Genomic DNA, 17,267 nt, shown 5'->3' with positions numbered 1-17,267 from the left:
TAATAAACATCCGATTTTATTTACAAAGCATTAAAACTTCAGCAAGAAGTACCCAAGGCTAAGTCTCGTCTTGTACAAAACTACGGAACATTAAAAAACAAAAGGAGGGGGGGATGAAAAAGGGAAGAAGAGAATATGCTTGTATTGTACAAACTGAGAAAATCACACTGAAATGGACAGATTTCAGGAGCTGAAAAAAATTCCAAAAGTAGAAATGATGATGAGGAGCTGCTGCCAGAAACCTTTGTATCACAGTTTGCACATTACTGCAGTGTACAGCACAGAGAGATGGAACGGGAGCCATGTCTGCAAACGGAAGTATGTTAGTGAGTCAACTACTAATCTCAACCACTGGTCTGAGATGAAGTAGGAAGTAAAATTCACAAAAAGAGCATTTGACAAAAATGTAGTGGCATCTAAAAATACAGACATGTTGAAACTGACTCAAGGAGAGCTCTTCAACTACTGAGTATTTTGGTTCCAAAAGATGGAATAGCACAAAGAGGCTCTTATTGATGTGTTCTACTTTGATTTCTATCCTAAAATCCAAAAGGCAATCAATCTGTTTGGCTACCTATAGGAGCACCCACCAGCTGATGGAGATTTCACAATAAGCAGTGTTTAAACTCTCTTCTGAGAATACTGTGAAAATGGTGATCCAGGTTAAGCACTTCTGGGCAGCTAAAAGCTCTTTTCAGACTACTAGTGAGCCACCCCCCCCCCCCCCCCCCCCGCACACCACTGGTTTCTTTACTCTGGATTTTCAGAGAATTTCAAACACCTAATGTACACATCCATCCAATCTGCTACTTTTGATATAAAAGAACAGCAAAAGCAAAATGTAAAAAAATTTTAAAAGCTAAGCAACCTTTCATAGAAAGGAAGTGAGTGAAACGTGTCATAAGGAAAAGGAGCTTGAATACAAGGAGGGGAGATGTGATGACTGAGGGAAGGACAGAGATCCACAATGATAAAAAAAATTCGTTCCTTCATCTGTGATTTGAACTGTTGCTGCTGCTTTGACTTTGGGAGGCTTTACTGCAGTCCTTGCATAGATTCCCCCACCCCAGTGAAAAAGAAGCCTATTGAGAGACACCTTGGTTTGTTTCCATCTCTGGAAGCCAGCACAAGTAAAGCAATATAAACTACTGATGATTCTTTGCTGGAGACGGATGAAACTAGCTACCTTAAAAAAACACACCATGATTAATGAGAATGAACCAATACTGGAGGGAAACACACCATGAAAGGAAAGCAAAAACGCCTCTTCCAGCCCAGCTTGAGCAAACGGGAAGAGAGGCCTTGCTCATCTCCCCTCCCTTTCTAGAAACATCAAATGTCTCAAGCACTTTCTTCTCTGCCCGTCCTTTGTACACAATATGGAAATACGGGCGGACCTGGTGAAAGACTAAGCTTCAAAACGGAAGAACATGCAACCGAAGTTTTCCAAGGGTACTGGCAGCAGAGTTTCGGTAAGAACAAGTCACTGATGACAGAAGGCATATAGGAAACGGGAAATGACAGGTCAAAAGGATGCTGGGTGCAATGAAATTAGATGAGCAAAACAGGTATCTTTTCTCCAGCAAATTACTCAGTATTAAAGTTTAAATGAGTCAAACTCCCATGTGATGTCTTCACAAATCCTCATTCCTGAGAGCCTATTTGGACTTCTGCTTGAAGGGAAGGGACATATACTCTTCTTTCATAATTCACTTCTTCATTCAAACATAAAATTCACTCCTTCCACCTCCTGGGTGAAGCAGAGGCATTTTTAAAGTCAATTTCAAATGACTGACAGTGTCCAGAGTCCACATGATGGAAAAGTGGGAGAGACTGAAGCACTTCAAGGATCTTCATAACAGTTCAGAGATTGCTCCCCCTGCTGAAGAGATTAGACACAAAAAGATTTCTTTTAGTATCAACTTAGACCAGTTACTTACAAGAACAAAAACACTGATGGATTCTGAATGACGCATGACAAGCACACATGGGCTAAGAACCCCCTTTAAATTAAAACCAACTCCCACTTACTCTTCTCCATTGAAGCGATAATCCAACACCCCAACCTCCATCCTGTACTTCCTCAGTACTGCCCCAAAGGGCAAAAAGGCAAAATAATCAGAGTTCTACACATTTTCTAGGCTGCTAATGAACTATTCTCCAAGGTGTTAACAAATATTGCTTTATAATCCAAGAAGTGCAGTAAGTAAAGGAAATTCTAGGGTACAACACCTTCAAATCTTTCATATGTTAGACTGATTAGTCACTAAATGATTAACTGTGAGCAACAAACGCTTTCCCAAGCACCCCTGTTCCTCAAGTGACATTCTCATCACCTCAGAATTCCAAATATGATGAAATGTTAATGAAAACGATTGTTGGCATCCCTGTATGCCAACAACTGATCATAAATAAAATCCTCAATAGTAAAATCAAATGAACACTTTCCTGATTCCTCCATAGAAGCTGTTCAACCTCTGAGGGACTTCCTTAAATGGGCTGCTGTGAAATATTAACTAGGAAGTGTAAAAAGAGAACAAGGTGAAGAAAATCCTCCCAGATGTCACTGGGATGGGGGAGAACATGCCACCTGAAGGTAAACTGGTTAAAAAATAATTGCCCGAGTTATGGAAGAACAGTACCCATTTATACACTTTGTCTTTAACCTGCTTTTTAAAGTAAAAATTAAAGCACAAATGAAAACTGGCAGTAAAAATATATTCCCATTTGCCTGAGAACAGACTGAAATTATAAACTCGCCTGGATGCTATACTGTCAAAAATCAAATTTAAACTTCATATAGTTCAGTAAGATAAAAAGTTTATTAATAGCACCTGTTATGCAGATCTCTCTCAACAAAAACATAATAATTAATCTCTTGAGCTTATTTTTAAAAAATCTTGAGATAGAAGAATCTACACCACTTAACACTTTAAGTTTAGTTTTGCCGACTGTCCCCTCAGGTACCCTAACCAAGTTAGTTTTAATAGTTTAAAAAGGAACACAACATTGACATTTTAAGCCTAAATCATGACAGAAAAGCCAAAACAAACCAAAACCAGAGCAATCATACTATGAGCAAGGCAAGAAAGACAGAAAGAGCAGCACAAGAGAAGGCCTCCAGGCTATTTAAAGTCTGCTCCAAGGACACGTATTATTTAGTTGCAACATAAAGGCAACCTACAGTAACATAAAATTCAGCTCATGATGAATGGCTACTACTGGTACCTTCCAATAGCAGCCCAAGCCAAGGTGGCCTAAGAAAATACTGGATATTGATTTTTGTAAAAAATACATTTTTATTGATTTTAGAGAGAGAAGAAGAGAGGGAGGGGAGAGAGGGAGAGAGAGAGAGAGAGAGAAACATCCATTGGTTGTCTCTCATACACACACTGACTGAGGATCGAATCCCGAAACCTGAAACCCAGGCATGTGCCCTGACCAGGAAGCAAGCCGGCAACCCTCAGGGGCACAAGACGATGCTCAACCAACCGAGCCACAGCAGCCAGGGCTGGATATTGATTTTTTAAATACTTAGCTTAGTCAGCTAATAAAATCATGAGGAATGAGAAACAATATCCAAATAGTCACCTGATTTTAGAAGAAATGCATAAATTAAGTCTCTGACTGACCATTTTTTAAAAATCAAAGAAGAGAGGAACAAAAACCCTCACTCACTACCGAACACTCAAAACAATCACAGGTTCGGGAGATGGTGTGAAGGCCCAAGGTGGTGGGCCTGCCTTAGGGGGGCAGTGGGCGGCCAAACGCAGGGAAATCTCCCTGGTGCCTGTCCACCCCAAGCAGTACCTCTGTTCATTTTAGTCTTTGCCACTCCCATTAGACCCAAGTGCACACTAACCCATTCATGCCCACCATCTCTCGAGGCCTTCACACCATGTATGCTGACAGACCACAGCTTTGTCATACTTGCTACTGATGTTTACCGCCAAGGAGCCTGAGTTTTTTGGCAATCCTTGAGCAGTCACAGGACAACAGGGACACTAGTGGTTCTGCTCCCACCTCAAGTTTCTGATCTGAGGACTGTCCTCTTGAAAGTATCTAATAAGGTAATTGTAAGGAACCTGGTAAGTGCCATGTTGATCTGGCCTTTCCAAAAAGTCCCAAGATCACTACACTTCACTGATGGGTCCTCCCTCATCACAGAAAGTGTGTCTTCATGGATGTTGGTCCACTGGTGCTATCCAATACTGATAGCTATTTGACAGGAAAGAATTTTCTGTAGCCCTGGATTCCAGGTAGCAGATTATTTCTATAGTGGTCTATGTATCTTTCAATCTCCCCTTGAAATGCATAATGTCCTGTTGCAATAAAGAACACACTATAGCAGCTTTGTCAGGGCTAATCAGGGCTTACCAAACAGTTTCTCTAATAATTGCTAAAATGCAGATATTAACAAACAGTTGTCATTTATCTAACTTGAGCAGTAACACAACCTACACCTATAATCTTGCCTTCAAACAATTTAACTCTAATGCAAAACTAGGGCATTTGGGAGGGGAGGGGATGTCCACAAAACCTTGAATCTAGAAATACAACCCTCAGACTGAACTGATTTTGTGTGTATGCGATCCTCTACAATGACTGCATGCTGCTTTTTATTGAGAATCTTCAAGGTGTGGAAGAACATGAAACTCAAATGCCAGAGTTTTTACCTTTGTGGCCTTTGGGGACCATGAGAAAATCAACAGCATGTGCCAGCCAGCCTGTGCTTACTCAGGGCCCTCCAAGCTGACCACAGTATTGGATGAAGCCCCACACTTGACCAAAAAATGCCACACAGAAGATATGATGGGGTGTCCTGAAACCGAGACTTCTGATGGAGTTACCTGGAATCCACAGTTTCACCACTCTCCCCTAGATTTGCAGCCATCACAAAGATCCTAACCAAACTGCAGCTAGTTGGTAAAGCTGGATGCAGCCCTTCTGAGAAAGTCTGGGAACCAAACCATAATGCCCCTTTGAGGGTTTTTAATGATCCTGCCCCTCAGCAAACTCTGGAGTTTAATTTGGCCATTTCAGTTTTGAGATTTCCATTCAGGAAAAGGTCAGGAAACCAAGGCCAGAGAAGAAAGGAGAAAACAGGCAGAAGGAAGCCTAGATTACATGGGGAAGTACGTCTGCAAACAATCACGAGAAGTTGTTGGGATGTTTGCAGTAATCTATGCAGTTGTTCTGTTTGTGTGTTGTCAGAAAATGTATCATCACCCTGGCTCTATTGTATGAAAGTCTCCTGCAGTTCTTTTAAAGGATAAAGCTGTTAAAATAGCTGTGTCTATTTAAGGTTGACCAACTCAAATGCCTAATAAAAAGAATGTGGAAAACAAAAATCCAGTTTGAAGCACCCATTCCAAGATGTAGGTTCTAGCCTTTAATGAGGGTGGTGCCTCGCTTAACCTTGTCAGCAAAGTGAGTGGGAAGGAACTTCTAACAGGCCCTTGATAATGGCATCTATTCTTCCTAGGAGCTTTGAAAAGCTGACTTGTACCAATACTAAAATATGGAGCCTACAGAGAGTTCAAAATTTCACGGAAAACTATATTAAGTAATTTGAGAATTTTAGTAAATAAAAAGCCCCATTCTTTTAAGGCTTAGTAAATTTTCCAACATTTTGATTTCGACTCTTTCAGATCTTTTTGAAGCACAGCTGAGAAACACCACTGCTGTCACACTCTGAGGCAAACGCCAGCCTCACGGCGTTGCTAACAGAAACCCAGTTTGGCAAATGCCAGAGATATTTAGTCACTGTTAGTGACCACATCAACTAAAATTAAAAGTTGAAGTCACTGTATTATAGAGAGAAAAATGTGAGTTTTAAAAATTTTTAATGGTTTATTTACTATACATTTACTATTACAAAGTAAATGATTAATTACAGACAGCTTTTGAAGGAGCTAGGAGATTATGTCCTAGAATATTTTAATTAATTCAATATGTTTGGGCACATTTTAAATCCCCCTGAAGCATTTCAGCTCTCTGGGGCAGAAAAACTGATTTAAACCTTAAATTGTGTTTCTTCTGTAGTAGCATCAACTTGTACAAGTGGGTTACGAAAGAATTATTTTTATTTAATGAGTTGATGCAAACTTTGTTGGCGATACCCATATAAATCTTTCAGACTATTTAAAAATATATAGCCCGTGGCCAGCGTGGCTCAGCGGTTGAGCACTGACCTAGGATCCAGGAGATCACAGTTCGATTCCTGGTCAGGGCACATGCCCAGGTTGCGGGCTTGATCCCCAGCAGGGGGCGTGCAGGACGCAGCCGATCAGTGACTCTCATCATTGATGTTTCTCTCTCTCTCTCTCTCCATCTCCCTTCCTCTCTCTGAAATCAGTAAAAATATATTAAAAAAATAAAATAAAAAATATACACACACACACACACACACACACAGAGCCTTACGTGGATTGAATAAGGAGGTAGTAACAGTGTCAGGGAAGCACCTTAAATACTGTTGTCAGAAAAATGGCAGTGCCCCATGGTGTGGGCTGGGCTGCAAAACACTAAACTCCAGCTACTCGGAGGCACAATAACTCAAAGAGAGGAGCAGCCAAGTCTGCTCCGGCCTCTCTGCAGAGGGGTCACGCGCACGACTGGCTGGCTGAAGGGGTAAGCGAGGAGCTGTCTCAAGCTCCAGCGCCTCCCGCCACCACACCTGCATTAAGGCACTGACATTACAATTTTACAGCAAGGGGGGAAAACCTGAATGCAACCTGATATTTTATCAGTCCAGCCTCTGAGTCTACTGACCCAGCCACAGAAAACTGAGAGTATCATATTAACTAAGCAGTGCTTGTATATAAAATGAAAAGTTTCTAAAACCCAACCACATTTGAATAGAAATAGATTCTAATTTGATTACTAGTTTCCAAACAAGTGATCATTTAGCCTAGTCACGAATATCTGATAGAAAACTGAAACTGTTCTATCCCCCGATAAAAATTCCTCAAGCACATCAAGGTGAGAAAACTCTGTAAGTTTCAAAAGGCTTAGGTGTTAAGAAGCTAAAAGATTCTGCAGTTTCTATGTTTTTGGTAATTTCCTCTTGTTTGAAAAAAACAAGACGATTCATCTTTTTTATCATGACAGTACTACCAACAACTTAATTATTGCTTCTAGACTACTGGGAGAGAGAAAAAGCTCTGGGATTTGAACAACTGGAAGAGACAGAGAAAGAGAGAGAGAGAAGAAAGAGAAAAGAAGAGGGAGGAGAAAAGCCGCAAAGAGCCAGGGGCTGTATAGAGCAGGCTTATAGTTCTGGTTATCTGCATGGCTCTTTCATTTGAGGCAAAACAAAACACCTAAGAGCAAATACAGATGAAGGAATGAATTAAACAATTAAACCAGGGGTTGTTACCCCTTTTCAGGTCATGGATTTTGATAGGAATCTAATTAAAGCTATGGGCATCTTCACCACACAAATATTCACACAATATTCTGCATATAATATCAAGGGAATGTAGACCCCCTGAAACCTATATAGGGACCCAAGGTGAAGGGCCACTGAATTAAGGCAAATCTGGTTTAGCCTGCCCTTGTTGGAAGCTTAAAACTCAGAGAATATCTGCCACTTGGAAAAAGGAGGAAGGAAGGAAAAAATGCTGCAGGTACACGGAGTCAGGGGCTGTACAAAGCAAGGCCACAAAGCAAGCCACACAGCGCTCCCAATGTGTCCTTACCTGTCAAGGGCTGGCTGAGTTCCGCCTGCACTTTACCCTTCGCTGATCCTTCCAGAGGTAAACCTCTGTCCCCTTTGTAGAGTTTCGGTTTAAATGGAGAATCTTTCTCTTTACCTTTTGATCCTTTAGGCCGGCCTGCTTGCTTCTTCTTGGATTTGCCATCCCCCTTCACACCCAGTAGTGGATGGACTTCTGTAAAAGGACAGATAGGCATGGAAAGGAATCCATACACCACCAGTCCCATCACCCTGACTGAGCACATGGCATGCCACCTATCCATGAGCAAAGAATGTTGCCCGTGTGTCCCAGATCCGCTAACACAAGGAGAAATATTTGCTTTGCTTATTATTTATAAAACTATAAAAACAATGGCCATTAACTGAGAAATAGTTACTTGGCCAAAGGGCGCATGCAGCATACGTGGTTTGCACCAAGTCATGGTGGCTCTAATTGAAAAAGTAGCCGAAGGACACAACGACACTATACACACCAAGGCAGAACAGGAATGCACATATCCACAATTTCATGCGAGAAGAGAGAGAAGATGGGTTTTGGAACTAGAGACCAGGGTAAGAATCCTGACTCAAACACGTGATAATAAAGGAGACTGTAAAAAGTACACAGGAGGAAAGAAAAGACTGTCCAAGTCTGACTAGCACTTTACCCCCTAATAAAATCTTCAAGGGACGGGGTGGGGGCGGGGGTGGCTATGGGAACGGTGGCATAACGAAACAAACTCTGAGCCACACGTCAAAAGGCTTATTGTGTCGTTGTATCGGCAGGCAAAGTACAGAGAGCAGAACCTCCCCATTTTGAAAGAAGTGAAAGCACATGAATCATTACAAAGTTGTAAAGCACTATAAAGAAGACTCATGGGAAAACTCCTTTAAGATAAAATCACCAAAACAGGAAATGACCAGACTGTCCTGGAGAGTAAAAAGTGGTGCCTACCGGGCACCAGAGAGAAGACGGCTCTTACCGTCATTTGGTACTCCTTGAAGTTCTATATTGGTTGTTTTGGGTTTCTTCTTAGGTGGCTGGGACCCATCTGCTGAAGACTGCCTCTTCTTCTCTGAGCTAGCCCCTTCGTCCATCAAGGAAGTTTGAACTGCATCCGGTGGGGGGCCATAAGGATTTTCTTCTGGGTCTTCTACCTCAGGGGCAATGGGTAAATATAACAGAGCCTTTGAATCTTCCAGTTCTTCATCACTATTTGGAATAAGATCAGACAAGGGATGGGAAAAAAAGGAGACAGTTGCTTAAAATAATAACCCTTCCTCTAGGACAGAATGACCTCTATTAACCATAAGCAACAGGTATGGATCTAGAACTCTAAGAAAGCCAATATGAATGAAAGGATATCTGACAACATGATTAATAAAATCAGTAGTAAAATTAAATGGTATAAGTGAATTATTTTAGTTTAAGATTTTCTATCAGGGGACAAAGGAAGGGATTTCTTATACACTAAAGCAGACATCTTTTGGGGTTAATAAACAGATGGGACTGAAGGGCCAGCTAGGGGAACCTGATAAGTACAACACCAGAGGCGAAATGAGGACGAGCCCCGGTGGTGGCTCACCTGCTACAGAAAGCAGCAATCGGGTCCACACTGGTGACATCCACTTCCTCATCCTCAGCAGCATCAGCCCCTGCAGGACAGATACATAGCAGAGATGTGAAAAGTGCAAAACTACTTTTTACTTTTAGCTCAATGATTTTCATAAACTGAAATTCAGAAGAAACAAAGGAGGAAAACTAAACAGTTCATTTTACTTAATCATTCAACAAATATGTGCTGAATCTCCAACATACGCTAGGCACTGGGACTACAGTGATACTAAGACAGCTGGGAACAGTTTTTCAGTAAAAGCTTCACAGTCTAATTGGGAAGACAGACATGAACGGGTCATTTCAATTCAACACAGTAAGTGCTACAGTAAAGGTATGTTCAATGTGCTAAGTAGATGAGAACCAGGCACAGCTTATGTGAAAGTTCAGGGAAGCGTCACAGGACATAATTCAGTGATACCAATACATCTACCACATGCTGCATTCCTGGTGATCCTCCTAAAACATGAGGGTGTAAGTTATCTAGTATTACAAAACAGGGACCTGATTCCAGCACCATCAACGTGACCTGTGGCATTAATTATTCACTCACAGTGCCAACTGGGCAGACTAAGCATTCACACTCAAACCCCTACTAGACATAAAGCCCTGTGTTAGACACCATGGGGATAAAAAGTCAAATCTTTATTCTCAAGGACTTTCCCATCAAGAAGTTCAGAAGACAAAGACAAAAATTCCAATGATCATGATCATAATAGAAACTGACCTCTGAATGCCTATCACACCTGGCACTACACTGAGTGCTTCAGGTGAAGTACCTCATCTATTCCCCCACAACCCTAAAAGGCAGGTTCTATTATTATTAATACTATTAAACAAATGAGGACATTCAGGTTTAAAGAATAAGTATCTTTCCCAACACAATATGACTCAGAGCTCGAGCTCTTTACCTTCATCCTACTGACAAAGGAGTGACAATACATGATACCCCTGACCACCCAGCATGTGTGGGAGCTTTGCTAAATGCTGCAGGTAAATTCTCATTCAATCACCTGCAATTAATCGGGAAATACAAAGTGAAATGTTGAGAGAGCTGTTAAATCCTAGTAATAGTGCCCACATAAGCCCTCAGTCAATTTAAAAAAGGTGCCATTTTAGACTAAGTGATGAAATAAAGTTTAAACACAAAGAATGAATACTAAATAAAGCAATCATTTTCACTTTGAGAAATACTATTTGCAGTTGGGAAATATTACCTGTCTGCTCCGGCTCACTCTTATCTTCATCTTCAATATCAAACTCTGATTCCCTTTCCTCATATTCTACATTTTCATCCAACTCTTTGAAGTCTGGTGCAAAGGCACTCCAATTTTCCTACGCCACAAACAAAATATACTACATAACTGTCTGAGAAAGCAACAGTCTGTACTGTAGACATTAATGATATAAATGAAAGAAACTTAGAATTCTGTGATCAAATTCGGTGGGTAATGAAAATCAGGTATCTATAGGTTTTACTATATTAAGGTATTTCCTACCTTAAACGTTCCAAGTCATTATTAACTATAGCTCTTTCATGAAAAACCTGCCATCTTTAATCTTTTTAAGATGTAATTCTGAGGTAAAATGAACTCCCAACTCCCACTTACTCTTCTTCATTGAAGCAATAATCCAGCACCCAAACCTCCACCCAATACTTTCTCAGTACTGCCCAAAGGGCAAAAAAGGCAAAATGATCAGAGTTCTACACATTTTCTAGATTGCTAATAAACCATTATCCAAGGTGTTAACAAAATTGCTTTATAACCCAAAAAATTCAGTAAGTAAAGGAAATTCTAGGGTATGATATCTTCAAATCTTTCATGTATGTGACTGATTATGAGTACACTGATTACAAATATAATTAAAAGTGTTGAAAACAAAACCAAGATATAAAACAGAAAACAACTGAGCTGAAAACAAGAAAAGAAAAAGAAAAATCTATCTCAGATAAAAAATAGAAAAATGTAAGAGAAAGTCCACTAGACTTGTCACTGAAAACAACTAGTAAATCAGCTATGGCCCAAGACCATCCCATCAAAATAAAGCAAAGCTAGATACACTGAACCTATTTAATTAGGTTACAAGAATCATATGCAAAAAAAGAAAGTAAGGTAATTTTTAACTTACTATTTGTAAAATTCTTTGCTAAAAAGAAAGGATTTCTAGTTTCAAAGTAATTAAACCAGAAAAATACTTACTACTTGATTTTGTGCCCAGATAGATACCACTCCACTAGAAATAGATGCTATGATGGGTCGAACAGGATGCCACTACATTTAATGAAGGAAAGAAAAATCAATTCTAAGAATGAATCCATGATATTCTGTGTTTCAGAAGTAACAACAGCAACCTCTCATTCTACTCACTGCTACGTCCAACAGGAGCTCTCCTCTTGTCCCGTGGAGAATCTTCACCAGGTTGCCTATGCTCTTCTCCCAGATGTACAGTGCGTGCTGCCGGGCTGAACCTGCCACTATGTATTCCCCATCCCCAGAGAAACAACATTTCTTCCACGGAGTCCTAAAGGACAAAGAAAGGAGCCAAGGAGAACTAGAGCCTGGGCCCAGGTCATGAACTATCACATATTCTTCTGGGTTGAAACACACACCTATTTACCAAGTCCTGCAATTTCTGCATAGGTTCAGGCTCTCCATCTCTTCCACAAGTTAAGATTTCTCTGCCATCATAAACTCTGATTATCCGATCTGCTGTGTTAATTAAAAAGCAACTACAGAAAGAAGAGAAATGTCAACACTTAACATTTTCTATTGCAACCTGTTTCTTAGAACAGTACCATAAAACAACTAATAAACTGGGGGGAGACTAAGTAAAGATTTAAGTAATGAACTTGAATACTTATGCATCTGTCACCTTCCAAACCAAAATTTAATGTGAAGCAAGAATATGTTATATACTTTCTGTGTATCCTTGAACCTGGTATGTGCAAACAAACTAATCATCAGTATTGATTGAGATCCAAGACCTGTAAATTGAAACCAGCTTGCTGAATTCACAAGGATACAGTTAAATGTATACAAACACTTCATTTCTTTGGCCTGTTTTATACACAATATACTCTTCTTAATGAGTTCATAAACTATTTCAATTTAAAATGTTCCTTTTTTTACTGTAATAACATTAGAAATCTATCTAAAATATATTATTGCACACCTTCTTCCAGACTTCACTGACTAACCTTTTCTTTTCTTTTTCTTTTTTAAATATATCTTTATTGATTTCAGAGAGAGGAAAGGAGAGGGAGAGACAGAAACATCAATGATGAGAGAGTCATTGATTGAGCCCGCAACCCGGGCATGTGCCCTGACCAGGAATCGAACCCCGATCGCCTGGATCCTAGGTCAATGCTCAACGGCTGAGCCACGCCTGGCCTGGCAACCTTTTCTTAATTTAAGAGAATTTTGAACATGAATGTCCTCTAAGCATGAATGGGTGTTCGTATATGAAATAGGATGACTGTTACCTCTTTTATTGACTACCTATTTCTTCCTGTCTCTGTTGATATATCTACTTCTAGATGGGCCAAACTTACCAGAAAAACATCTGAAATTAAAGGGGGAAACAGGTCTTACGTGAGTAAAGTATATGTTCGGTTACTGTGTGAATTCTGTGACATCTATTCTAATAATAATAGCTAATCTTTACCCAGGGCTAACCATGTGCCAAGCATTTTGGTTCTAAGCACGTATCACTCAGATAATCTTTCTGTAAAGGAACTGCCTGATAACGTCCAGATAAGGAAGATGTAAATGCTGGTATAATGCAATAAATTTTATGAACTTAAGAATCAGACACTGGCAGTTTCTAATAACCATTTTTTAAATAAACTTTAAACAATTTTAAGTATAATACACACAAACAGTGTGAATCTTAAATAGCTTTGCATTCCACTCAATTTTAAAACTGTCCCTAAAAAGACAAGGTCTTACCTCCCCTTCCGGGCAAACTCTATTGACTTAATGGCTGTGGTATTGCTTGTTCCAGTTGTTACTCTGAAGGAAGCAACAAGATCCTGAGAATCTGTTTTTAGGACCAAAATCTAAGGTTTAAAAAAAAAAAACACAGTAAAAAGTAAGTATTTTGATAACTTACAGTAATTAGATCTGGCTTGTTTCTAAAACTGGGCAGAGACTGGGTAGAAATATGAACATCTTTATTCCCATATATTCAACCTTATTAACTGGTATTGCCTTTTACCTCTTCAAATAAAGGATAATGTTTTAATCTATTCTTAAAATAGAATGTTTATGTTATTCACAATAATCAAAAAGTGGAAGCAGCCCAAATATTCATCAATAGATGAGTGTACAAACAAAATGGAGTACAGGCATACAATGGAATATTATTCAGCCTTGAAAAGGAGAAAGATTCTGGCACCTGCTGAGCATGGGTAAATCTTAAGGACATTATGCTAAATGAAAAAAGCCAGTGACAAAAAGACAAATACTGTACGAGTCCACTTATATGAGGTACCAAGAGTAGCCAAATTCATACAGACTGAATGACAATTGCCATGGGCTGGGGGCAGGGGGCGGAAGTAGGGAGTTACTGTTTAATGTTTTGCAAGATGAAAAGAGTTCTATAGATGGATGGTGGTGATGGTTGCAAAACAATGTGAATGTACTTAATACTAATGAACTATATACACTTAATGGTTAAGGTGGTAACTTTTATGTTGTGTGTAATTAATGGTTTTCTACTACAATTTAAAAAAATTTGTCACTTTCTAAAGTAGCCATGAAATTATATTTGCTCATGTGCCTCAGTCAAAAAAATAAAATAAATAAAAATCAAGGTGCCTAATGGAACTACAAACTCGAAGCTTAAAAGGGACCTTAACACTCACCTAACCTTACTTCTATGAAACTATAGGTTAAACTGGGCTGAATATATAATCTTTACAGAACTAGGTATTTTCATCAGCAACATCCCATTTATAATATGACTTTTAAATTTTATAATTTAGTAATGGTCCTTCATTGGTAGCATCCAGTAAAGGCCCTTCCATCTTTCTCTAGGCCACATCATCTCTGACAACTATAAATCCAAAGAACAGAAATTATTAAGCATGAGAGAAAAATAGGCTACATTTGCCATGGGCAGGAGGCATGCTTAGTGCAGGGGTAGAGGAAATTTCAGAGGAAGTAGCACAAGTACACATGAAATGAGCCAAAGCACAGGATGACTAAGGTGTATTTCACTGGTTTCTAGGCTTACCTTTCCTTTTGCATTTCCTGTATAGATATATTCCCCTCGCCTATCAAAAGAAGCAACCACGTTCAAGTCCGAGTCATCGTCTACCGGCAGAACGACGTGTTTGGAATCTGAAAGGGTCAACATGACAGGAGCAGATTTCATGGGACACACGAGAACCTTGTTCCTGTTTAAAAATATGAATAGTACATTGGCTGTTGCCTTGGTATCAGAAGGTTGATTCCCTTGCCGTTCTCCCTAATCCCTATGCACTACCATCACCAACTCCTCTGGCCCAAGCAAACTGATTATAGTGAAAAAACCTAAAATCTAAATGTCTAATGACAGAGAAATGACTGAGTACAGTTATGGGATCCTACCTTGACAAAATAAAATGTAATCACTTATAATAAAAATGTAGCAAACTAGTGAGATATGTATGAAATAAAGTGAAAAAGCAAAATACTGATTAAAACCGTGTAGAAAGTACAGATTTATGTACATGTAACATGCATATTCATGCTTTGTGAGCTATAAAGCATTATATAACAACCTTTATACAGAAAGAGAATCTGACTAAAAGAGAACCCAGAGAAATGCAGACAAGTTATGTCTGGGTAATGGAACGATGGGTAACTCTTTCTTAAATGCAGTTTTAATACTGAACGATTTCCCCAAATAAGGAAATTCAAATGATGGGGGATGAGAGTCAGGTCAAGGACCTGTCATTATACCTATTCCTACCTCTGCCTATTTCCAAAGCCCTAATTTTGGCCAGCTTTGAACTATATAACATTCTCCCAACATCTATGTAGTAGAGCCAACCTAGACAGAAAGGCTTTTTATGTGGAAGGTCTAAAGAGATGTGTGCATTTGCCTCCTAAAACCTTAAACTGAAATTGTCATGAGCCTGGAGCTAATCCATATAGAATCAGACCCCACCCCGGGAAAGAATAGCTCAGATTAAACATACTGATCTCTTGGATGATACTGGACTTTTAGGATGGGTGAAGGGAATCGGAACCTCTGGTCGCAGTCTCCCGAAAGAACATCCCACTGTGACACTATGTTATCAGTGGAAGCACTCACAAGCTTATGACCATCTCGGCTCCAGCTGAGAAGGTAAAAAAAAGGTAACTTAGCACATGTTCTGAGGTAAAGTATATCATACCACTGTTACGTCAAAAATCATGAGTCACATATATCGCCCTAACTACACAGGTCAATAATATTTCTTTTTTAAAAACATATACTCAAATCCACAACAAGCTTTCCCAACTAAGCAATAAATAAGCATGTCTTCATGACATCTTCATATCTAGTAACAGAAGCTCTTAATAATTCAAGACAACACAAGTGGCTCTGTGAAAGAACATACTCAAACATTATAGTCTACATCCAGCAAACTCTTAAGTGTTGATGTAACAAAACACAGGTTATTTTCTTGGGGGTAGGGAGGGAGTATCTGAGCTTTCTAATTGTTCCTGAGCAGCACCTTCAGAGCATAAAGAAAATAATAAAGTATCTGTTGTTTAAAATAATTAAGAAAGGAATGAATTCCTGATGCTAACTACAGCTAAACACCCTGGACATTATATATAAACAAACAGAAAAAGACTCTGAAAGACAGAGAGAAAACAACTGGCTAGAGACTGCAGGAGAGGAGAAATGACATCATAGTTCCTTGGAGTTCTTTTTGCCCCGTGTCCTAGGTGCACCGGACCAGGTGATGGAGAAGCCAACAACAAAGTAATACCAATGGGCACACACACAAAAATAGCTGAAGAAGAGGCTGCCTTTTCTGGCTGAAGGACCAGGAAAGGACAAACTGGAGGCAGAAAACATTTAGACAATAATCACTCTATTCCAGCAGCCACCACAGAAAAAACTACAACCCTAGTCAACAAGGTCTAAATAGAGTCTAGACTTCCATTATTGCCCAGTTACAGCAAAGCACCCTTCCCTCCTAGCTGGTGTCAGAGAGAGCTCAGGGGGGAGCCAAACTTTCATGTGGTAATGAGGCCCCTCACCGCAGTATTAGTGGAGACCAGGTGGGGAACTGACACAAGGCACTTCTATCCTTCCCAGCCAGGACAGTATCAGCCTAGGAGGCCCAGTGGGGAGACTGAATTTCCAACCTCACCCAGCAAAATGCAGCCAAATAAGAAACTTGGACTTCTAACCCATCTGGCAATAATGAGATGGTGCCCTCGCTTCCCTTTGGTGCAGTATCAGAGGAGGCCTGCTAAAACACAAGATTTTTTATTTTTTTAAAATATATCTTTATTGATTTCAGAGAGAGGAAAGGAGAGGGAGAGAGAGAGAAACACCAATGATGAGTTATTAACCAGCTGCCTCCTGCACGCCCCTTGCTGGGGATCGAGCCCGCAACCTGGGCATGTGCCCTGACCAGGAATCGAACCATGACCTCCTGGTTCATGGGTTGATGCTCAACCATGAGCCATGCTGGCCGGGCTAAAACACAAGATTTAAACAATAAATAAGCTGTATAGTCTTACAACACAACACCCCAAATGCCCAAGTTTCAACTGAAAATCACTATCAACCCAAGAACAAAGAAAATTTCAACTTGAATGAGAAGAGACAATCAACAGATACTAACACAGAAGTGACAAAGATGTTAGAATTACTGGACAAGGATTTAAATGCAGCATAAAAATGCTTCAACAAGCAATTGCAAACATGCTTGAAAAAAACAGAAAGTGTCAGCAAAGAAAG

General features: G+C 39.8%; 1 protein-coding gene across 4 annotated transcripts in view; it reads right to left on the bottom strand.

The window, feature by feature from the left end:
* Window positions 1–17,267, bottom strand: part of RBBP5 (RB binding protein 5, histone lysine methyltransferase complex subunit) — a gene marked incomplete at its 3' end in the record, with an annotated part of 29,308 nt that continues 12,041 nt past the window's right edge. For 2 of the 4 annotated variants that reach the window (XM_081122182.1, XM_081122184.1), the window contains exons 4-14: window positions 15,502–15,642; window positions 14,553–14,715; window positions 13,265–13,374; window positions 11,926–12,045; window positions 11,684–11,837; window positions 11,516–11,587; window positions 10,532–10,649; window positions 9,286–9,355; window positions 8,683–8,912; window positions 7,704–7,895; window positions 2–1,882 (exon numbers count right to left, since the gene is read on the bottom strand). In XM_081122182.1, coding sequence (XP_080978308.1) covers window positions 1,854–1,882; window positions 7,704–7,895; window positions 8,683–8,912; window positions 9,286–9,355; window positions 10,532–10,649; window positions 11,516–11,587; window positions 11,684–11,837; window positions 11,926–12,045; window positions 13,265–13,374; window positions 14,553–14,715; window positions 15,502–15,642 — 1,399 coding nt within the window. Of the gene's footprint in view, window positions 1,883–7,641; window positions 7,896–8,682; window positions 8,913–9,285; window positions 9,356–10,531; window positions 10,650–11,515; window positions 11,588–11,683; window positions 11,838–11,925; window positions 12,046–13,264; window positions 13,375–14,552; window positions 14,716–15,501; window positions 15,643–17,267 lie in introns of those variants that run through there. The other 2 variants (XM_081122183.1, XM_081122181.1) reach the window with 2 other exon arrangements.

This window comes from Miniopterus schreibersii, assembly GCF_964146895.1.
Source record: "Miniopterus schreibersii genome assembly, chromosome: 19".
Lineage (NCBI taxonomy): Eukaryota > Metazoa > Chordata > Mammalia > Chiroptera > Miniopteridae > Miniopterus > Miniopterus schreibersii.
This window is presented reverse-complemented; position numbering and strand designations above follow the sequence as displayed.